At 36.6% G+C, this 23,205-nt stretch overlaps 1 protein-coding gene across 1 annotated transcript; it reads right to left on the bottom strand.

Annotated features, from left to right (window-relative positions):
• Window positions 1-6,658: 6,658 nt before the first annotated feature.
• LOC130827201 (uncharacterized) lies at window positions 6,659-13,041 on the bottom strand. Its single transcript, XM_057692853.1, has 11 exons — window positions 12,822-13,041; window positions 12,004-12,064; window positions 10,818-11,015; window positions 10,627-10,699; window positions 10,296-10,540; window positions 10,111-10,183; window positions 9,718-10,016; window positions 9,483-9,613; window positions 8,931-9,301; window positions 8,534-8,848; window positions 6,659-6,960 (listed from the first exon to the last, which is right to left on the bottom strand). Exons 3-11 carry the CDS (start codon window positions 10,987-10,989, stop codon window positions 6,756-6,758), a joined length of 1,884 nt encoding a protein of 627 aa, XP_057548836.1. The 5' UTR covers window positions 10,990-11,015; window positions 12,004-12,064; window positions 12,822-13,041; the 3' UTR covers window positions 6,659-6,755.
• Between the last annotated feature and the right edge of the window lie 10,164 nt (window positions 13,042-23,205).

Consider the following 23,205-nt stretch of genomic DNA (forward strand, 5'->3'; position numbering starts at 1 on the left):
TCGTTCATCATCACTACCTTTTCTTTCTCACTCAACCCCAAACCGTCAGTTTTCTCATTTCTCTTGCTCTTCTCTCTCAAAACCTCCATGAAGATCAAGAATCAGCATCCTAAAATGAAACAACCTGTACCTCTTCAAGTCATCTACCCATCTTCTCACACCCCTAAGCCTGAGTCTTCATCAAAAGAACAGGAGGGAACCCCCATCTCTCCGGAAACACATGCAGGCAGTAAGAGAACAAGAGGATCCAAGACACCTCTAACACGTTCTGTCAAGAAAATCAAGGTAACCCACTACTTGAATGCTGAGGAACTATCTAAAGAAATGTCAGTTGGCTTTGGCCTCGACAAAGAGTGGTATGAGACTACAAACTTTCCTCAATTTCACAAAATTCTACAAACTCAACATTGGGAATCACTCATGGGCGATTACTGCTGCAATCCCATTTACCCAGAAATTATGCGTGAGTTCATCTCTAATTTTTCTATTCATGATGGAGTTTGTTCTAGTTCATTTAAAGAAATTGAAATTGAATTTGATAGTTTGACGTTAGGAGAGTGGCTAGGAGTGCCAGCCACTGGTTTTGATGTTTACTATGTTGGGTCTAAAATTGCGTTTTCTGGAATAGATGAAAAGGATGTTTGGAGATGTTTAGGTGTTAGGCAAAAGAAAGGTAAAGTGAGTCACAATGTTTTGTCCCCCTTACACAAGTTACTGTACAACATTGCTCGAAGGTTTATTTTACCACGAAATTCAAAACGTAGTGAGGTAAGTCTTCGAGATGCGACCTTGATTTACTGTATGGTGAACAATATAAAGATCAATTTTCCTTCCTTGATGATTTCGCATTTAAATGATTGTATAGCCAAAAGATGTATGGTAGGCTATGGTGGTTTGTTGTCCTGGATTTTCTCCAAATTTGATGTTCCACTTGGTGATTATAATTTTCCAATAGGTCCCAGTAACATGATAGGTGCAAAATGTTTGAGCAATTTGCGCCTTCAATTAAATGAGGAAGGGATCCTTGAAAATGCTGTGGAACAGGTTGAGATTGATTCTAATGATGATGAGGAACAGGAGGTAGAGGAGAAGGAAAAGAAGGGACAGGAGGAAGAGGAAGAAGTTGAAAAGGAGGAACAGGAGAAGGAAGGAGCTGGAGTTAAGGAACAGGAGGTTGTTCCTACTGATAAGGAGGAAGAAGACAAGGGGATGGGACCTGAAGTTACTCTTGATGATGACTCTAGGGCTGAACCCAGTCATTTTCCCTCACCAAAGCCAACCACTCCACCATCCCATCATTTCCCATCACCACCACCATCACCAACACCAAGATCACCACCACCTGTTCACCCTTTTCAAAAACAAAGCTTTGATCAGACAACCATTCCTACTGCTCCTTTATACTCTATTCTCCTTAAGCTTGATGATTTGCAGGATCGCTTCTTCAAATTTCAAGATGAAATTCGTGTTTCCTTAGCCTCATTAGCTGACCAGATGACTCAAATGGAGGCTCGTCTTGGTGCTAAATTGGACACCGTGGAGGTGGAAACAGAATATATTGATGAAGATGCTCCTGCTTCCTAGTTCTCCTTTAATATCTTTTATGTTTCATTGCTACTATCTCTGTCACCAAACAATTTCTTTGCCTTTAGTACCAGCTGGGGTACACATCTTAAACATTGTTAACTTTGATGAACCTTTTTACATATGTTACTAACTGTTAGGTTTAATTAGTCATTGCTTATCATGTTTGCATTCATTGCTTATGCTCTTTTAATCTGTGTATCCTTATTCTCTCTTTGACTATAACTATATGTTTAGTGCTGTGGTTTGATTGCTTATCTTCTTTTTGAATGATGTCAAAAGGGGGAATATTTGGCACAAACTTAAATAATGCTTGAGCATGTTTGAGATCTAGTTAAATCTATTATGTTGGACTTATGGATTAAGGTGCTGGTTTGGTTTGTTTCTGATGTTTGTGTTGCTAGTTGTTTGTTGTTACTCATTGACACTGAAACTAGGTTTCTCATTGCATTCATTGACACTGAAACTAGGTTTCTCATTGCATTAAGGTTTAAGATACTGATTTCTGGTTTTGTTTAGTTGTTTCTAATTTTTTTTTTTTTTTTTTTTGGTTTATGCTAATTTCTTTTAGCTCTGATTATGGATGATTATGGATTAAATCTGCATTTTTTTTTTCATTGTTTGATTTTATGCTAAAATAATATAAAGTTGTTGTTTTGATTATTTCTAGAGTAACTTGTATCATGATATTTAGTTAAGAAGAGTTGTTTTGATCTCTAACATACTCTTCAACATTGGTTTACTCTATTTTGTTTTTTTTAAGTTTGTTTGAAAGTTTGTCATCATCAAAAAGGGGGAATTTGTTGGACCTCTTGAGTTTTGATGATGACTACACTTTAGCAAATATGTGTTTAGAGATTTTGTGCAGGTCGATATCCGATTAATTGTGATCGTTGATAGTACCTATGGCTTAGTTCATGGGAATATACATGTCAAAAGGTTTCAAGAGATGTTAGAAGAGTATATCACGTGGGATGTAAAATGGAGACAGGAAGTCTACTGTTCCCAGGTTTGATGTTCTAGCAAGTTGGAATTTGGAGACAGCGCAGTGTTCCCAAACTGAAGTCAATTTACGTTAGCTAATAAATTCTATCTTTTATTTTTTTAGTTAATGTATTTAAATTAATTGGTTGCATTAGTTTATTAAAGTTAATTGGCAAAAAGAATTTCTAAAATTCCTCACGTGTGGGTTTCAAGATTAATTCCTTATTTTTAGGAGATAAACTTGGATCTACTAAAAAGTAGGAACAGCAGTTAGGTCTTAATTATTTTTGGATTTTCTGAAATATAATAAAAATAATCTTTTCCTAAAAATAGTAAAAATAACCATTTTCTAAGAATTAGTCAAAAGATAACCGTTTTTAGAATTAGTCAAAAGATAACCGTTTTACCAAAACCGTTTTCTAAATATAGCATGAAGTTCCAGCCATTAATTTGGGGAACAGGAATTACTACTGAAGAAACTGCTACTTTAGGGAACAGCGGTTATTAAGGAACAGTGGTTATCAGGGTATAGCGGTTACTGATTGCCTTAACCGTTTGTTTGATTTATTCAAAGGCTGAAGTATTAACCGTTTTGAGATTCATTCAGCATCATTCATTGATCCATGACTAAGGATAATGGGTTGGAATATTTTTCTATTTTTAGAAACTTATTTTATTATAAATAAGCTAACTAGCTCGGTTTTTTAAATAAAAAAAAAGAAAAAAAAAACGCATGCTTTGAGAGAAAAATAATTTTTGCGTTTGATTTTGAAATTCTACAAGTAATATTTTGTGTTTTTAAATTGCCAATTAATTCATAATATTTATTTGTGCAACTCTTTGATTTATTTTAGAGAATTTCTATCATTTTTGTAAGGGATTTTGAGAGTTTATGTAATTAGACTCGAGTGAGTCTAAGGGGGAAGTTAGATAGCTTTTAGTGAAGCTAGAGAGGATTAGCTTATTGTAAAGCTAAGTTTGTTGCTTTGAGTAAAGCAATTAGAGAGTGAAGAGTTGGCCTAGTTGTTTCGCTTCGAGTGAAGTAAGGTGTTTATTGTAATTGTAACTAATTGCCTTAAACATAGTGAAGTTGTTAGAAATCCCAAGTGGTCGTGGTTTTTCCTTTTGTTTAGGCCCAAAAGGTTTCCACGTAAAATCGTGTGTCTCTCTTATTATTTTGCTCTTAGTTTAAGCTTTATTTATTTTGAATAATTCCGCAAAAACAGGGCACAATCGCTTAAACTTGCAACAACAACAATTCACCCCCCCCTCTTGTTGCTGTTCCCGTTCCTAATTGAATCAACATGTATGATCAATTACTGATGATGCAATGAAGAGCACCATATTTTGTTTGCAAATGTTAACATAGTGAATATCTTGCAATGTTGATTACTAACACACATCTCATAAATTGTTACACATTCAATTTGGTAACGGGTTCGAATCCCATCCTTAATCACAATGTTTTTATAGTATAGTATCCTTGATCACATAATTATGTGTATGACACTTTTTTTAGTAACAAGTTTTTTTTTTTTAAAACGAAAAGTAACATTATACTAATAAAGAAATAAGTCGTAAACACATGAGATATATACAAGTAACAATTATATTGTGTGTAACGAATCGTGATTCGATTTAAACTCTTAATTATTTTATTTAAATCTTAAAATCTATAAATTAAATCTTACTACAAATCTACGTAAGGTTAAAATTGTCCAATGAAAATACATCGATATGAATGTCTGTAGAAAGATCATTAAAAAATAATTTCATTGGTTTTTAATTTCCCTCTCATTTTTTAGCTAGTGATGAGTTTTAAATTAAAAAAAAAATAGAGTTAAATTGGTGTTGTATGTTTGGTCCGCATTCAACAATTGTATATTTGTTCTATATCACCTCCCAATGTTGTAAATTTGTAATATTTAATTTGTAAATTAAATTGATATTTTTTACATCCTTGTTGTATTCTTTAATTAATTAATATTATATCAAATTATGCCTGATAAGTTATCACCGGAGATTATCACCGGAAATCTGGGATATCCAAGGCAGAATCAGGTCCTGCAAGTGGGGAAATTCCTCTATGTCAATGGAGTTGCTTTTGTCATTCTGTTTGCGTCTTCTCTGGACTTGACTCCAGTAACATCATCTAGCTACATAAGCAAATTAATAACCGAGGCATAGGTTTCTTGATTTAAAGTTTTGATGATTGATTTAAAGTTCTGTTTATGTTGTAAGAGATGGTAAAATAGGCATTTTCCAATCATAGAGCAAATTACAGTTCAAAGATTAGATAAGAATATAGACAGGGGAACTATGATAACAAAGAGAATCCAACCAATTACCAAAGAGGCATCAGGTCCAAGATCATTCAAGATCTTCTTTCAGCCATAATGTCAAAGGGCTCTAAAAACTTCTTGGATCAAGGCCAACAGGAACATAATGCCACACATTCTACCAAACGTTAAAGAATTTAATGAGACAACAATTCAAGATGACTTCGATACTTAGTCTGGCAGCACCCCACACCCCCACTCACACAATATCAATGTTTAAATTAAACCAGCATCATAAATTTCCAAACTACTGATGAAGTAGTTAAGACTTGGTTGCAACTACAATATGTGAGTATTGAATTTTTGAAGGTGCAAGGGGCAACAGCTACAAATATCCACACAGTGGGCAGACAAGACTTGACAGGTTGGGTTTAATACCAGTTGATGCTAAAATAGCTGAATTACCAGATGTAATAGATGGTGCTGTTAAAGTGTTAATCTTCTCATAATCTCAATGAAGGTATTTTCAATGTTGTGCAGGAAGGAGTTCTAATGGATGAAGAGTAAAGTGTGCTTAATTCCATTTATCATCCATTGTCATTTTGGGGGTAAGATGTAGCAAAGAACAACTTTGTGTTCAAAATTAATCATCACTACCAGGATACTACTGTATTGGTTTATAGATGTTCAGGGTAAAACAACAAGTGTTAAAGTTAGAATTTTCAAAATTGAGGTTAAACTATTTAAAATTAATATTAGCTTGGTTAATTATTGTAATTAAGGAGTTCTAATGGATGAAGAGTAAAGTGTGCTTACTTCCTTCATTTTTTTTTTTTTTTTGGTAAACTATTTTGAAAAAAAGATCATTACCACTACCATTTGAAGGAAAATCTTAACAATTTCTGTTTGAGACTCCAATTTTCCCTTTCCCTCCATTAATAGTATAAAAAATGACTATTTATCTTACGCTATATTCTTCCTTTTTCCTCTTATGGTTAATCATATTCTCCTTAATTACAACAATTAACCAACCTAATATTAACTTTAAATAATTTAACCTCAACTTCGAAAATTCTAACTTTAACACTTGTTTTACCCCTAAATTGAAAACCACAACATATAGCTTCTCTAGATATAATAATGACAATCATCATAGTGAGTTGCCTAATCTTTTATATGGAATATTGCAATTGTGTTTTAGGAGCAACATATAGGACAATATCTATAGACTGCTTAAGTAAAACAATCCTTGGACTTTAGGGCAATGATCCTTATCACACCACTACACCCATGTCCCACCATGAGTGCAAGGTAAATTCGACTTTAGGGCAACGATCCTTATTACACCACGACATCCATGTCCCACTATGAGTGCAAGGTGAATTCTACTTTAGGGCAACAATCCTTGCCACACCACGAAATCCATTCCTATAAGCTTGTTGAATTTTCCTATTAGTCATAGTCTCTAATACCTTAGACTTCAACACATTTACACTTGCCCATAACATAATCAATCATTGAAGGTTCGAATTATGAAAGGACAAAGGGGACTAACTACTAAGAAGCAACATTTGCAAATCAACATAAGTCTCTATATAGCTGTGTAAGAGGTGATCATCATAAACTAACTAAGCATTAATCTCATTTGGAGGCAAATTCCTTCTAGGAGTATAATCCCACCAATATTTTAGATGATTTATATCTATTAGTAAAAAGAAAAACTTAATGCAGTAGACGTGATTAGGTTGCAAAGTGGGATGAAACTCCAATAATATTGTAATAAGACACACCAACACCAATTATATCGGAAATCACACAAAAACCACTTAATTTAGCAAGAAAAACCTTAGAATATTGGGTTGACAATTTTAAAAATTGAAAGTAAGTGGGGGGCATATCTGTCTTTGACTACTTGAGGCATATTCTATCTGCAATATCATTTTCTATCTGTGAAAACCATGTTTCAAACTGACTCCAGTTATCAAAAGCAGACTCTGAAATCATGTCTTCTCTGATAAGGTCTTTTAAAACCTCAAGAAATCTAATTCCATGTTTATCATCCCAAAAATATGGATGATCTATCAACCATGTTGATGGAAGTTTGCATATAGATCTGCAGAAAAAAAAAATTAAGTTAGAATACAAAACAGAATCATATATACATCAAAAAAATTTGACAGCAGATGGCTAAAATACGAGTCATCCATTTTAAAAGCTCTGGATCTTATAGTTAAAAAATAATATGGGTGATGTTTAAAAACACAACCTCAAAACACAGTCTTACACTTTACCTCATGCAACTTAATAAGCCAATTAAGTAGAGCACTTGGCAATGTGGCATATTTTTATTATTTATGTCTACTTGAAACCCTCATTGTCCATCCACTCAGGACGACTCAACCACTATCTCACCGTTACTTACAAATTACAATCCCACCACAACCTACCATCCTATCACTGCCCACCATTTCCATGACTTTAGTATTCTACCTCCTTTTTTCCAGAGATGTTCACCACGAAGTGTCTACTCCCTCAGTCACCCTAAACTAATTTGCAGTGTACCAAAACTTACCCACCCAATTGGGCCTCCAATCAAGTTTGCCAAAGGAAAAATTAAAACAGTAGCTTTCTCTCATATTGCAAACACAAGGAGGAATTACAAATTAAAAACCAAATCCGAAATTGCAACAAGAAAGAGAAAAATATTAATAACTCATACTTTAAAATTAAATATACAACTTTTATTTGCATGATTTCATACACATAAAGAGCATAAAATTGCAAAATAGAAGTACAAAGCCATTATAGAGCTATTTTCCTTAGAAGCTCATACAATACAGAAATTAAAACATCACAAAACATGAACTAGTTTTTGACGCAAATGAGAAGTTTAAAAATATCAAAATTCTTTTAAATATATGAAGAGATCAGATAATAAAAAGTTCACATAGCCATAGCACATAGCAAAATACAATAAAGTGTGTTCACTAGTAGGACTCAATCAAGTGTGTACATAGTTGGGCATTGTTTAAGTTACTTTAAACTAATGATGGATAAAATATAATAAAGGAAATAATAAGGAATAAAAGTATTTTACTTTCTCTTAAAGGAGAGAGGGTAATAAATATGGTGAAACATCTAAAAGCAAAACAAAGAATAGCAAGTATCAAATCAATTAATCAATCAAAGCCTTAATCCCATTAGTAGGGTCCGCTACATCAACCAAAGGTGATTATTCCGTATAATCATCCACAAAAATCTTCCTCCTCCAACCCTTAAGTAGGGTCAGCTACAGTAAAAGAATGCTTCGGTCACATAACACGTCTGTGGCTCACTCCGTTTAAGCCAAGATATTTAAAACACTCACTCATGGTCAAATCCTTTCCTTCTAACTTACTACATCATCGCTTGTCCCCTTCTGCGTACCAAAGCGACATACTAAATATTCATTCTTACTCTGACTTAGCTTAAACCCTCTAGATTCCAATCTTTGCCTCCCTTGCTCCAATTTGGCATTAACCCCATCTTATGAATTTCCAAGATATATATGAACCCTTAGGAAAATAACCTCTGTAACTAAGATGGTCTTTACTTGCCTGATATATAGTCTATAAAATGATAACTTTGCTGTCATATTATTCTAAAAAAAAATAATAAATAAATAAATTCTAAAATAAGCAACTTACATGTTCTCCTTGCGAGTGTTTAACAAGAGAAGAAAATGATGTAGTTCTTCAGGAAGATTGTAATTGTCTTTGATTGTTTCAAAATGACATTTCAAATCTTTGCCATCAACTTGCTGACAAGTGGAGCCTGTGATAACGTATTCAATCAGCATTACAAGATCTTTCACATCTTGTTGCGCCTGTGAATATGTAAATTTCTTGGCAAAGTTGTGAAGTATTTTTCCCCTTCCTTCCTTGTTGACGTACAACGAATCATAAAAGCCAGAACATGCATGATTTGAAGAGTGAAGGAAGAACAGACCACAAATGATGTCTCTGCATGAAAACATCAAAAGTACATTTAAAATTTTGATAGTAAGTACATCAAAAAAAAATTATATAATTATGGAAATCTTACCGAAAAATTAGTCGAAAATTCTCTTTGATACATGTCCACCAGTCTCTCTCTTTGGATGTTGAAGACGAATGAATCTTCATAAATTCTTCCCTTTTCGAGGTGAAGAATACATGCAACGGTTGAATTCGCTCAACCACTAGCATAGGATCAGGATAAGAGGAAAACGAATATGAAGGAACTGCGCCATCAACAATTGCCATGAAAGGATTTTTATAACCCCAAGATTTTAGCAAATCCAGATTTTCCAGATGCTTCTCTGATGCTTTTACTAAAGAGATTGGGGTTTTCATAAAATAATCTTCCTTGATGACATCAACAATGTTGATATCACTATGATGCTCAACAACGGAATATCTGACAATGGTTGAAAACTGCAAAGATACAACAAAAACACATAATTAATTAAACATACTATGCAAAAATATATCTTGAAAAAGCTTAATGATAAGATATTTGGTCTAGGTGATTAAAATTGACTAAATGAACCTAAAAGTAACTACATTAGTATAAACTATATCATGAAAATAAAGATGACAATATAAACAGAATTACCTTTTCATTTTTTACACTAATTTCGTCTATTTTTTCGACTTCCTTTTCTTTGCTAGATTCACCAATTAAATCTGATTTTTCTTCCGCAATTATTGTCTCAACTTCCATTTCTTTTGTATAAGAGTCACCTTCTGAAAAGTGAAAAATAAGTCATTTAATTTCAATTTTTGTTTAGCTTATAAGGCATAATAACTTATCAAAAATAATTAAATAATATAAACGCAATTGTACATACTTTGCAACTGGCTTTCTTCATTTTTCTTTTCAGATACTTCTTCCTTTTGTTTGATGTTTTTATTAGTTGACTTAGAAGTTTTTTTTTGAGATCTCTTGTTTCCACCCTTAAGAAAGGTTGGATCAATCTTGGATACCCGTTTATCTTCCTTTCTCCTCTCTATATCTGCTTCTTCTTTCTCCATAGATTTTAACAGGTCACGGTATCTTAATTTTTCTGTTTTTTTCCTACAAGACTTAATAGCCTTCACGAAGTGTTCACGAGCTTCATTATACTTCCCCATCTTTGCTAAGATGGAACTGTAAATGATGAATAAAAATGCATTAATATATATCTTAAATTACATAAAAAAAAATTAAAAAAAAATGAAAGCCAAAATGATGATATTAGTACCCCAAAATCCCAAAACTGGAATATGACAACACACCACCAGATTCAAGACGTGACTTGGCTTCAGCAAGTGCCTCTGATAGTATACAAGATCAGGTTATTAGTAATTCGTAAACGGTTTTTTTTTTTTTTTTAAACAAAAGACTAGTATAAAAGATAAAGTAGCAAATACAAAAGTTTAGACTCACCCTTTTTTTTATTTAACTCAATAAGACATCTGATCTTACAATCGAAAACGTCTTCACTGATGTCCAAACAGATTGTCTTAATATAATCCAAGCACTCTTTGTATTTCTCTTCATCAAACTTTTTTCTTGCTTCATGTTCAATCCTCTCTGCTAATCTTGATAAAGTGGCAGCTTTATCATCAAAATCAAATTGGCTGAAGAAGAAATAAGCTTCAGTGTAATTGCCTTCAACATCATATCCATTTCTGCAAAATGAATCACAATTATGTAATTAAATATAAATATACAGAATTAATGAAATGTTCAAATCAAAGAAATATCAAAATATTACCCCAAAGCAATGCAAACAATAGCAGTCAAAGGAAGGTATTTGGCATGATAAGCTTTGGCTTCCTTAAAAGCATCTGCTTATACAATTGAAAAAACTATTAGTACAACTGCATTTTAAACACAAAACTAAAAAAAATTTAAAAAAAAAAAAAAAAAAAACCACAAACATAAAGAAAGTATGATTGAACTCACCCGTCTTTCTATTCAATTCATAAAGACAGTTCAACTTATTTTCAAACAAATAGGTGTTAGTTAAGACAACATGCGGGTCAATTTTTGTCTCTATGTAGTCCAAGCATTCTTTGAATTCATCTTTAGCCATGAAATTTTCAACTACGTCTTCAAATTCTAACACGTCAGTCATTGTTGCTGATTAACAGTGGCCACAACCTACAGAGATGAACAACAAAGATTAGGAGTTAAGAATCTTAAGAATCTTAAGATGCAAATACATAATGTGAATCACAGCTAAGAGGGGATTCAACACTATAGCATAAATTGTTTAGAATTTAATAAAATAGAAAACACATAAATTACAAATTAACCTCAAAAACGAAAAATGACAAATCTGACATAATATAATAATTATCAACTGTATATACAAGATCATGAGTTTCAAAGTGTTCCACGAAGGCAGATTAAGCATGCCATCATTTTGAAGAGTGGAGCTAATTCTACCAACGTTAGGCCGTATCGATACTCACAAAGATGAGATCTAGAAATTAGTAAGGATATGCTATAGGCACATATCATTCAATCCTCCACAAGTGCATGCTCTAGCCCGGTACTTTTGGTAAAAATATAAGGATGAGTCTTGGCTTTCATGTTAGGCTATAGGGGACTTAATAAGGTTATAATCCATGATAAATATCCTATTCCTGTAAGTAATGAATTGTTGGATGAATTGTGCAGGTTCAAGATCTTTACTAAACTTGACCAAGTCAGGGAACCATCATCAAATTCCTATGCGCCCTGAAGTCATAACATAATCTTTAGGACGCATGAGGGACATTACAAGTTTTTGGTGATGCCTTAAGGGCTGGCCAATGTTCCTGTAACTATGATAAACGAGGGATTTCGACCTTTCCTAAGGAAATTAGTCCTTGTATTGTCCAAATGTGGAATCGCATAAAACTCATTTAAAAAGCGTTTTGGAGACACTAGCTACACATCAATTAATGCATAAATAATACTTACAAGATAAATTAATACGTATTCTCATACATGAAACAAAATCAATCATCACATTAATCACCAATCAAACTTACTACCATACAATTCCAACCAATCTACAAGTTTCCTAACATGATTCTAAATCTTCCAAGTCCTTAGACATGCTCCTAAAGTCGAGATTTGGTTTTCGTATCCTTGTACATACCTTGAGTAAACGAGTTGGTTGGCCACTTTAGGAACTACAAAGCGCCTTCTACAAAGTCCTCCTGAACCAAACAATAATAATTCAATCAATACCCAAGCCATATAATTTACAGCAATACTAACTTACTTTAAATTCAATTTCACAACAATTTAAAACCTTCCCTTTTACTAGAATTAAAAGCTTATACACAGTTCTTTAAGTTTCCTACATAAAAACCTTAAAATACATATTTATTCATGAAATTACAGCTAGTTTAGAGCTTTATAAAAATCTGAAAATTTATTTTACACATAAAACCTTCGTTAAAAATCAAAAACTGCCCGAAAACCATATTTAGAGGCTGAATTTGGCCACGAGAGGGTGGTTCTCATTACCAAAGGTAATGAGTTTTGATTAAAACGTCGTTTACACACAAAAAACACTATTTTATTGTAAAAATCGGACGATTAGAATCTAAACGTGATTGAGAAAAATTAAGAACGGAGATTAGAAGTTGATTACGGAAAACTGAAAACTTGTTTTTGAATTAAACATCATCATGATCATAATAGAATTACAATATAATCATGCTTTAATTACATAACTTTAGCAGGCCCTAAAACCATGAAAATCAAGTTTTAATCCCTAATAGACTTAACTAAATAAATCTGAAATTTTAATGCATAATTTAAACATGATAAAACTTATAAATTTAGGATAATTAAACATTATTAAACCATAAAAATAACAATTTAAAACATAAACTTGATAAAGATTATAACTTGATATAATTTAACAAAAAGGAAGGAAAGAAGGAAGGAGAGAGAAGGGGGGCGAACTGGTGATCGTGGGCTGCTGCGGGTGAAGCTGCGGTGGCGCGGCAGCAGGCGGACAGGTGGTGGTGGTGGTGGTGGTGCTCGGCAGTAGCAGCGTTCAGCAGTTTTTTTTTTCTTTTTTTTTTTTGATGGTTGATGCGTGAATAGGGAGAAGAAGGAAAGGCAGTAGCAGCAAATTGAACGTGAGATTTAGGATGAGAAAGTGGAAAATATAAACGCAACTGGTATAGAATTCATGAGTGGTTTATCTTAAATACCTAGGGTTAGCTGAAGCTGTTTATTAAAATTATAAAAAAAAAAAAAAAAAAAAAAAACAAAAATCAAAACGGGTTACCGGGTATCCGAATTAGCAAAAAATGGTATCCGTATCCGACCCGAATATTCGGTTTAGAAACCGGGTACCCGGTCCGAAATATCCGATTTTAACAAGCCGGGTAAATTATCCGGTTTTAAGAACCGGGTACCGGATAATTCGAGTCGGGTTTTGCAAAGCAAATTTCTTTAAACACCCCTAGTTTTGGGTTTCCTAGTTTTATTAAAATTAAGGATTGTTACTTGGGCTTAAAGTGAGTGGGTTTTAGGAAAAAAAATGGGCTTAATAATTTATGGGTTGGACTTGCATAATAATTTAGGATTAAAATATGAGTAGTGAAATAATTTTATTAACTTTATAAACATTAAATTTATTTGCTTAAATCATAGTAAAATAAATTATGTAAATAAATAATCATAATTAAGCATTCACATAAATATGTTAAAATATAATTTAAATTTCACAAAATTACTGCGGATTACAATCTACCCCTCTTGAAAGAAGTTTCGTCCCCGAAACTTAACCCAAAATCCGTAATTTCTCAAAGTTATTATGTTTTGTATTGCTGTAAATTGCTTGTTTCTCAACATGTATACTCAACCAACTGAGCTCATACTCGATAAACTCGTACTTGGCCAAAGTTTACATACTTTATTAGCATGCAAACACAACAATACTATTCAATAATAAGCAAAATCATGCAAGCTTAAGCAATAATAAATAGCATAAATGAGGTAAAAAGAGTGAAATTACATCGCATTCTACCCCTCTTAAAAGAAAAGAGTTACGCCCTCGTAACTCACCTCATCAAATAACTCGGAATATTTCTTTCTCATCTCTTCCTCGCCCTACCAAGTAGCCCATTCGCACTCTTGGTTAGACCCAAAGAATCTTCACTATCTTCACATCTTTGTTCCTAGTACTTTGCACCTTGTGATCTAGGATTTTCACTAGTTTTTCTTCATAAGTCAAAGATTCATCTAGTTGAATCGTTTCTAGTTGCAACACATGAGTTTCACTAGGGACATACTTCTTCAATTGGGAATGTGGAACAAATCATGCATTTTCTCGAACTCCATTCGCAAAACTTATAAGCCACTTTTCACACACATCGTAGAATCTCATATGGCCCCACATACTTAGCACTTAGTTTCCCTTTCTTGCCAAATTGCATCACGCCTTTTGTTGGTGAAACCTTTAGAAAGACCTTGACCCCAACATTAAACTCATCATCTCTTCTCTTTTGCCTATCTTGTGCTGCTTTAATTCGTGACTGAATCAATCTCACCTTGCTCACCATATCCTCAATGAAATCTGTTCCCAAAGTAAGACGTTCACTATAATCATTCCTGCACACCGGGCTTCTGCACTTCCTTCCATACAATGCTTCGAAAGGTGGCCATCTTGATACTCGTATGGTAATTGTTGTTGTAGGAGAATTCAATCAAAGGTAAGTGATCCTCCTAACTTCCTTGGAAATCTAAGGCAAAAGCTCGCAACATATCCTCCATGGTTTGGTTTGTTCTCTCAGTTTGGCCATCTGCCGCAAGATGAAAGGCAGTGCTCATCTTTAAGGCAGTCCCAAGGTTTTCTTGCACTTTCTGCTAGAACTTAGACAGAAATCTCGAATCTCTATTTGACACAATATCCTTGGGAATTCCATGCAAATGAACCACATTCTTCACATAAGTACTTGCCAATTGCTTCTTCTTCCAAGTCTCCTTCATTGGAATAAACATCGCTGGCTTAGTAAGTCTATCCACAATCACCCTGATGGTGTCATTCCCATTGCGAGTCTTTAGTAATCCTGTCACAAAGTCCGTGGATATAGAATTCCATTTTCTTCCCGGTTCCTCTAATGGTTGCACTTTCCATGGAGACAACCTTATCTATTGCTTAATCCAATCAATGAATGAAATGAAATGAATTATTGTTAAAAATTAGTGAGGTCTTAGTAATATTAACAGTCAAGGCATGTGTTTGAGTAAATAATTAAATTGTACGTGCTTATTGATTTTTAGTAGCATGCTAGGAATTCTTTATTATTTTTCGTAGCTTGTATGTACTCAGCGTTGCTGATTGCGTGCTTTTGTGTGTCTCTTTCCTAGTCATGGCCTTCGCCTTCAATGATCTTGTAATGATCCAATTTTTACACTTGTAATATTAGGAAGCAGATTAATCACAGGTTTTTACACAATCAGAACTTGCACAAGGTGGTGGGATTTTGAGTAGAGTGTTAAATACTTCCACAGTTCATTTCATTTTATAAGTTTGGATTTATTTTGACTCTGATTTGATTTATTTACTACTTTCAATGGGTTTAAATAAGGGTCGTAATGGTTCCAGCGTGTAAGACTAAATTTTCTTTTGATTATTGGTTTTGAACTTATTTATAACTGAGTTAGTTTTTCCGCTGCTAAAATCTGAATTAGCCTTAGCGTTTGAACACGTGGCGATAGCTTGTTAGAAATTCTCTTACAAGTTGTTAAAGGTATTTACAGGTTTTTAAGAGAGAATTATTGGGGTGTTACAAGTTACAACTCCAAGACTGGATCTACTAGCACCTTTTGTTTGTTCGGAGTTCCACCATCGACGATCAAGTTAGTACCGGACAGAGAGAAATAAGTGCGAAAAATAAAGGTTGTTCTTCTCGAATCCTGAGATCTAGGATATTTGGCCGTTCTAATAACAGATTAATAGTGTCTAAAATTCATGTGATGTAATTGTCCCTAAGGTAATAAATGTCCTATATATAGGGAATGGGACTAAATGCCCTTCCTTAGGTCATGTAACCTAAGTAATTGGGTTGCGTCGTTTTTACGGCACTTCGGGATTTGAGGCCATGAAGGCTGTCATTTCCCTTATGATTGGTTTGCCATGTTTCTTGTCCTAGTTGGCTCATTTTGAGTGCCTCCCAGGGCGACATGTGTCAAGACCAAATTGGTTCACGTGTCTAGGGTATTTTTACTCTAAACATTTTCCCCTCACAGGGGTGCTGTGGCATGCCACATGGCGCCTGTGACAATTGTCATGCGCTCAGAATGTAACGGTTATTTTAATCGTTCACCTTCCCTTTGGAATTACAAGGATGCCCTTGCTTTTACCCCTCTGTAAATAGAGGTTTTACCCCTCCCCTCATTTTTGACATTTTTCAAAAAGTCTAGAGAAAGAGAAGTTGAGAGATTTATAAAGAGAGAAATATGACTTTCTGCCGTCTGACATTACAGCTTGCTAGCAGCCGATCGCCACCTTTCATAAACCTTTCCTAAAAATTTTCAGAGGTAACCGTATTTGTCTCTACTCCTCTTTTATCATTTTGTTTTACATTTGTGCCGCTTGTTTCTTGCATTTTTCAAATGTTTCACAAGCACACACGGCAGGGCCTAGGACATTTTTGAGCTAGGGGTACCGCCTCTCCTCACTTGGACTTTTCCTCTTGCTCGTCTTTGAATCTGTTTGTCTCTGTGACTATGCATGACATTATGGCTCCCACGAAACGAACGGGCCAAGGGCCCATTATTGAAGGGGACGACATAATTGAAGTGCCGATTGATGAGATCTCGGATTACCCACCCCGGCCCTCCAAGTACACGTGTGATTCAATATTACAAGAGCCCGGTAAAGAATCCGGTTCTTCAGTAAACGGCTCCCAAGAGGACTCACACAGCTCATCACAGGCGGCTTCTGATGCCAAGCGAGGATGAGGATGCCGAGGGGTTGGCAAAGGATGAGGAAGAAGAGGCTGAGGTTGCCTCCACATCTGGTAAATATGACCCGTATGCGATCCATGTTGTCTAGGAGGATACCGTAGAGAATGTCAACCGCTATTTCGGATGTTATGAAGCGACAATTAATGCCAGACTTTGCTTTCCCCTTCATGATGTAGTGAAGGCAATCTCGAGGGGTTACAACTTGGGCATGTGGCAACTTGCCCCTAACTCTTGGGTAAATATCTTGGGGTACGTTGCCGCCTGCGAGATGTAGAACATTACGCCTGGCTTTAAGGTAGGGACCCCAACAATGATTAGACTTGATACACCCTCACCACTTGTGATGACTTTGGATAAGAATTCAAAGTGGAGAGATTGGAGGAACAGGTTCTACCTCATCTCCTCCCCCAACCGGCGAGAGAATGTTACGTTTAACAAATGGAACAGGCGGCCTTACCTGTTAGGTGAAAAGGCACATCTTTCGTCCGTCCCATAGGTTTGGACGAGATCCTCGAACCTAACTTCTTTGGCACAATGATGGATGTCAGAGATCATTGTGCCCAAAATTTGGGTACCTAGACATGAATGGCTGATAGACAATGTCTTCTGTCTAAGTACCTTGATGGACCGACATGGGTAGTTAAAACCATTCGACATAGTTTAGTTTAGAGGTGATCATTGGGCGGGCCGGGCCGGGCCGGGCCGAAGCAAAAAATATGCCCATTTTTTTGGGTCGGGCCAAGCTTCGGGCTGAAAATTTTGTGCCCAAACCCGCCCAAAATGGTCGGGCCGGGCGGACTTTTTGGGCCATTTTTGAGCCGAGCCAAAAAAATCAACTAAATATTGCATAAAAACGCATTCCCATACCCGCCCAAAAAAAATAAATTTTCGGGCCGAAAAATTCTGCCCAAAACCCGCCCAAAATCGGGTCGCGCCAACTTTGATCACCTCTAGTTTAGTTGTTGCGTGCCTTCATCTTGGTTGTTTTGTCATTAGTGCGCCTTACACTCGGCTATAGATTCAAGATGCTGCCTGTTGACAAGACACCTCAGAAATCTGCTACCAAATCTGCAAAGAAGCAGTAGAGGCAAAATTGGCTTTTCATCGACAGTCTTAGAAAGAGCATGTAAGTTTTGAACCTATCTTTGTTAATTCAACTGGCTGTGCCGATCCTTCTCCTTTTAGCCTTATGGCTTTGTTTTAATATTGGCTTGATTTATAGGAAGGTGACACCAGGCCGCCATCGAGATAAGCGAGATCCATGTAGAAGATCTTGAAAAGGAAGCCGGTTAGGGAGACAACCAGTCTTCCAAAGCAAGGGAGACCGGTTCTATCTAAACCGTCTCTATTATTAGCCCATCTAGTGAAGAGACCCACCGACTCTCTATTGTCGTCGTTCTGATAGACCAAAGTACATGAATTAACTCTCAAACCCCCGACTCTCTATTTTCTTCTTTATACCGTCTGAGATGAGTATGTTGAAAGCTTCAACGTGGCCGTTTGCTTGAGGCCAACCGACCGATGCAAAGCAGTGGGAAATTCCTTTATCTCTTAACTAATTTTTTAAGGTTAGGTGTCTCAAATTGAGGGCCATTATCAAAGACCATAGATATTAGGACCTTATATTGGGTGATGATATCCTTCCAAATGAAAGACATGACATCCTTTGTCTTTATGCCTTTGACTGCCTCGACTTCAACCCATTTGGTAAAGTAGTCAACAACCACTAAAATGTATACGGACCCAAGACATCCATGCCCCATTTGGACGGTGGATAAGTTTGCTGAACCGTTGACATTTGTCACATTTTTTCACCATTTTCATGGCGTCTGCTTCCATAGTCGGCCAAAAGTAGCCTTGCTGAGTGGCTTTCCCGACTAGAGCTGTGGCGCCTAAATGTGAGCCACATAAGCTTGATGCTTGATGTTTATCATCCAGAATCTCATGCCCCCCTTTCTAGATTTCAAAAGAGGCTTGAGGAAGTTGTTCTTCAACAGCTCTCCTTTGTGAATTTCGAAATTGCCCGCCCGTTTTATCCTGGCAACCATTTCAGGATAAGTATCCCGTAGGGTGCCATCTAGCAGGTAGGCTCGGACGCCGTCCATCCACGTCGAGTTTCGATCGAGTACACTAATGGGATCTTCTTTAATACTTCGCTTTTTCATAACTTCCTAAAAGACCGACCATGGTGCCAATTTTGATGATGCCAATATTAACAGGGCATCCTCCTAATTGTTCTCCGATCGGGGCACTTAACTTATATGAAATTCATCAAGTATCCCAACCTCAAATTTGACCGCCCGAAGATATTTGATCATGGCCGAATGGGTGGCCTCATAGTCACCATGGTGTTGGCTTTTGACCAACCGAGAATCAGAGTAACCGTCAATTTTCATTACCCCTGCCGCCTTACACATGCGGATGCTAGCTAACAGGGCTTCATATTCAGCTTCATTGTTTGAAACCTAGAAGTTGAATCTTAGCCTGACATATAATTCCAGCACCACAGCAGTTCATGGTAGAGCTCTCGTCTACGTATACCTTCCAAACCCGATCCAAGTTTTCTAGCTCTACCAGACGTGTCATTTTGACGATGAAGTCAGCAAACGCCTAACCCTTCACCGCCTTTCTTGGTTTGAAGGTGATTTCAAGATTTAAATTTCAATATCCCATTAGATCATTTGGCCAGACGACTCTAAGGTTGTCATAGGCTACTTGGGTGGTTTGCCCGTGCTAGGAAGTGCTAGGAAGTATGGCTTCAACTTCTTGACCGCTTTAAATAGTGCAAGGCCAAACTTTTCAACTGTAGAGTACCGGACCTCTGCATTTCAAAGAATGTGGCTATCGAAATAAACTAAAAGCTGATTGTCATCTCTCTCAGCAAGGGGAACAACACTAAGAGCATGATTTGAGGCGGCCAGATACATGTAAATCGTCTCCTTTGGCAAGGGGCTTACAAGCCTCAGCAAGAAATGTAAAAGTTCTTTCAATTTTTGAAATGTTGCCTTAGCGTCATCTCCCCATTCAAACATGGTTTTCTTTGTGATATCTTGGAAAAAATAGAGGCATTTGTTGCCTGACCGACTAAGGAATCTCCCCAATTCCGCAAGACAATCGGTTAGCTTCTGCACTTCTCTTACAATGCGGGGTGACTTCATGTCGATGACCGCAAATACCTTCTATGGGTTTGCCTTTATCCCACTTTGATCAATGAAATATCTAAGAAACTTCCTAGACTCAACAACGACACACTCTTTAGGATTTTACTATCATGTCATCATTGTACGCCTCCTGCCAATGTGGTTAATGAAAACCGCATTTATCATGCGTTGGAATGTTACAGAGCTAAACGGTATCACCGTATAAGAGAATAACCTTAACCAGTGACTAATTCCGTCTTTTCTTGATCTTTTTTCGACAAGGCTGAATAGGCGTCCATAAAACTCATCATGGCATGTGTGTTTGTGGAATCGACCAGACTGTCGATCTTTGGAAGCAGGTAACTATCCTTCGGACATGCTTAGAGCTGTCAAAAGCTGACCCGACCCGAAATACCGACTTGAACCCGATTATTAACCAACCCGTCTAAACCCGGAAAAATGATGACCTGAACCCGATATGACCCGACCTGAAACTAACCCTAAACCCGAGTTAACCCGAGTATTTGAAACCCGAACCCGAACATGAACCGACCTAGAGATGACCCGACTCGAATATAACCCTTAAAATATTGACTTGAACAGAACCCGACCTGAACTGAAATTGACCTAAACCCATTTTAACCCGTCAAAAACCGAATTTAACCCGACCTGAATTCAACCCGACCTATTCCTAATCCGACTCGAATTTAACTCGACCTATTACTAACCCGACCTGAATTTAACCCGGCCTATTACTAACCCGACTCGAAATCAACCGTCCCCACCTTTATAGTACGTTTGGACGTGTGTCATCCAGAACGATATCAATATGCTCTCAAGTCGGCTTGGGATGGAATTTATCCGACCGCTCCCCGATCAGTAATTGCTATTGTTTCCCTTTTTTAACAGTCACTAATTGGTCGGCTTTCCTCTTCTTGCTGCCTGCAGGTAAGACAGATTTAGCCTCCTTCAACTCATCAACATCACTGCAGTAGGCATGACGTTTGAGAGGTAGCATTCTGGTCTCCATAAAGAGAATCGAGGCTGCCATCATCCTTTTCAAACTTCATCAGCGCGAGGGAGGAGATTACGATGGCCTTAGATGGGTAATCGATTCGGTCAACTGGCCAAAACCAACCAAAGGGTGTGAAACCTCATGCATACTACTTTGGCTGAACTAATTATGTCAAACGAGTTGCCGGTGGGCCTTGCCCCAGTCCTTCTCAGTAATGACAACCTTGGTAAACGTATGTTCATCATCTACTGAGTTTATAATTTTTCGGAGATGGTCTTTGGTGCCTCTAATACACACAAACCTAACTCGAACCCAAATAACACACACAAACCTAAATCGAGCCCAAATAACACACACAAACGTAACCCGAACCCACATAACAACACCACCATAAACCGAAACACAACCACCCCAAAACACCGCACCTTCAGCAAAATTTGACGACCAAGTGAGGAAAAGCTGCAACAAAAGAGGGAATTATGGTTATGATTCTGTTGAGATGAGAAGTGGAATCTTAACCACGTTGTACATGCCGAGAGCCTATTGATACTCACAGTGTTTTAAACTAGCCTAAATCCACCTGTGGTAGCTGACCCAAATAACACCACCACCAAAAACCGAAACACAACCACCCCAAACCACCTCACCTTAAGCAAAATTCGACGACCGAGTAAGGGAGAGCTCCAACAAACGAGGGAATTAGGGTTATGCTTCCGTTGTTATGAAAAGTGGAATCTTAACCACCACAGTTAAGCTGCGAGCTTATTGTGCTACTTGCTGTGATGATGATGAAATGATTGGGAAGATTTGTGGGAGTCGGTAGTGGTTTAAACGAACCCAGATCCACCTATGGCATTCGACCCAACTTCGAGACTTAACCCAAGTTCGGTGATGGGCTTAATGATTTGAAAGACCATAAGATTAGTCGATGCAATTGACGGCGGTGAAGTGGTGGTAATGGTAGACCCGGGAGCCACTCATAATTTTATTTCCACAACATCCACGCAACATTTAAAAATTCTGATAACTAAATCGAAGTGTTTCGTGGTCACTTTAGGCACTGGTGAAGTAGTGCAAGGGGAAGGCGTTTGTAGTGGAGTGATATTGAAGGTCCAAGGAGTTTACTATTTTATAGGATTATCTAATACTTGCTTTAGGGAACCCAGACATCATATTGGGCATAGGGATGACAATATGCTACACCCAAACCTAGACAAGACTCGGATTAAGAGGTGGATTCAGATCCGACCCAAATCCACTACGTCTAAATAAATTAGACCAAGACCCACTAGGTCTAGTAGGCCTCGGGCCTAATGGGTTTTATTACTATTAATTAATCAATCAAACTCTTAATCTCATAAGTGGGGTCGCCTACATGAACCAAAAGCGACTTTTCCATGTAGTCATCCACAAAATTCTTCCTTTTCCATCTCTTACGATCAAATGCCTCATTTCATGCAAATCCATATACTTCATATCTTTCTTAACTCCTTCCAACCAAGTCATTTTCGGCCTCCCACTCTCTTGTATGACCCTTCCATGGTCCCACTCTTTCACTGTTCAAATCGACACACCCTCGGTCTCTGTCTTATGGCACTCCCGTAGAATCTCCCCTTCAATTGTAAGGTAATGCTTCGGTCACAAAATACTCTCATGGACGCTCTCCATGACATGAGCCAAAGTGATAAAATGGGTTTAACTATGATTTTTTATTTTTTTAAAGCACTTAATCATATATTACAACTATCCTATTACTTGTGTAACTATAAACATAGATACATTAAACAATCATGTTGAATAGTGCATATCAAAATAAACTTCATATAAGAAAAGAGACATTAAAAAAATACTACTAAACATACGACAATCGACTTGACAAGAGTAGGTGCTAGGAGTCGTTTGACTTAGAGCCCTTGGAGGAGTGGCTGTTGTAGGTTGGAGTTAGATTCTTTACGTATTTTTTTTTAATTTGATTCTTAAGATTAAATAACTTGTGACTTATTTAATTATTTTTATAAAAAATATCTTTAGGTCTATTGAGATCGAAACTTAGACTCGACTCATTGCACTTAGACCTTGATCAAACGGGTCTAAAATTTTAAGACCCATCGATCATTTCCAATTCTTTATTCTTTTATTAATTATTTTCTGATCGAGATATATGGATCCATGGATCTAGGTGTCTATATAGATACTGTTATATTCATGG

The sequence above is a fragment of the Amaranthus tricolor genome, chromosome 11, assembly GCF_026212465.1.
Source record: "Amaranthus tricolor cultivar Red isolate AtriRed21 chromosome 11, ASM2621246v1, whole genome shotgun sequence".
NCBI classification, from domain to species: domain Eukaryota; kingdom Viridiplantae; phylum Streptophyta; class Magnoliopsida; order Caryophyllales; family Amaranthaceae; genus Amaranthus; species Amaranthus tricolor.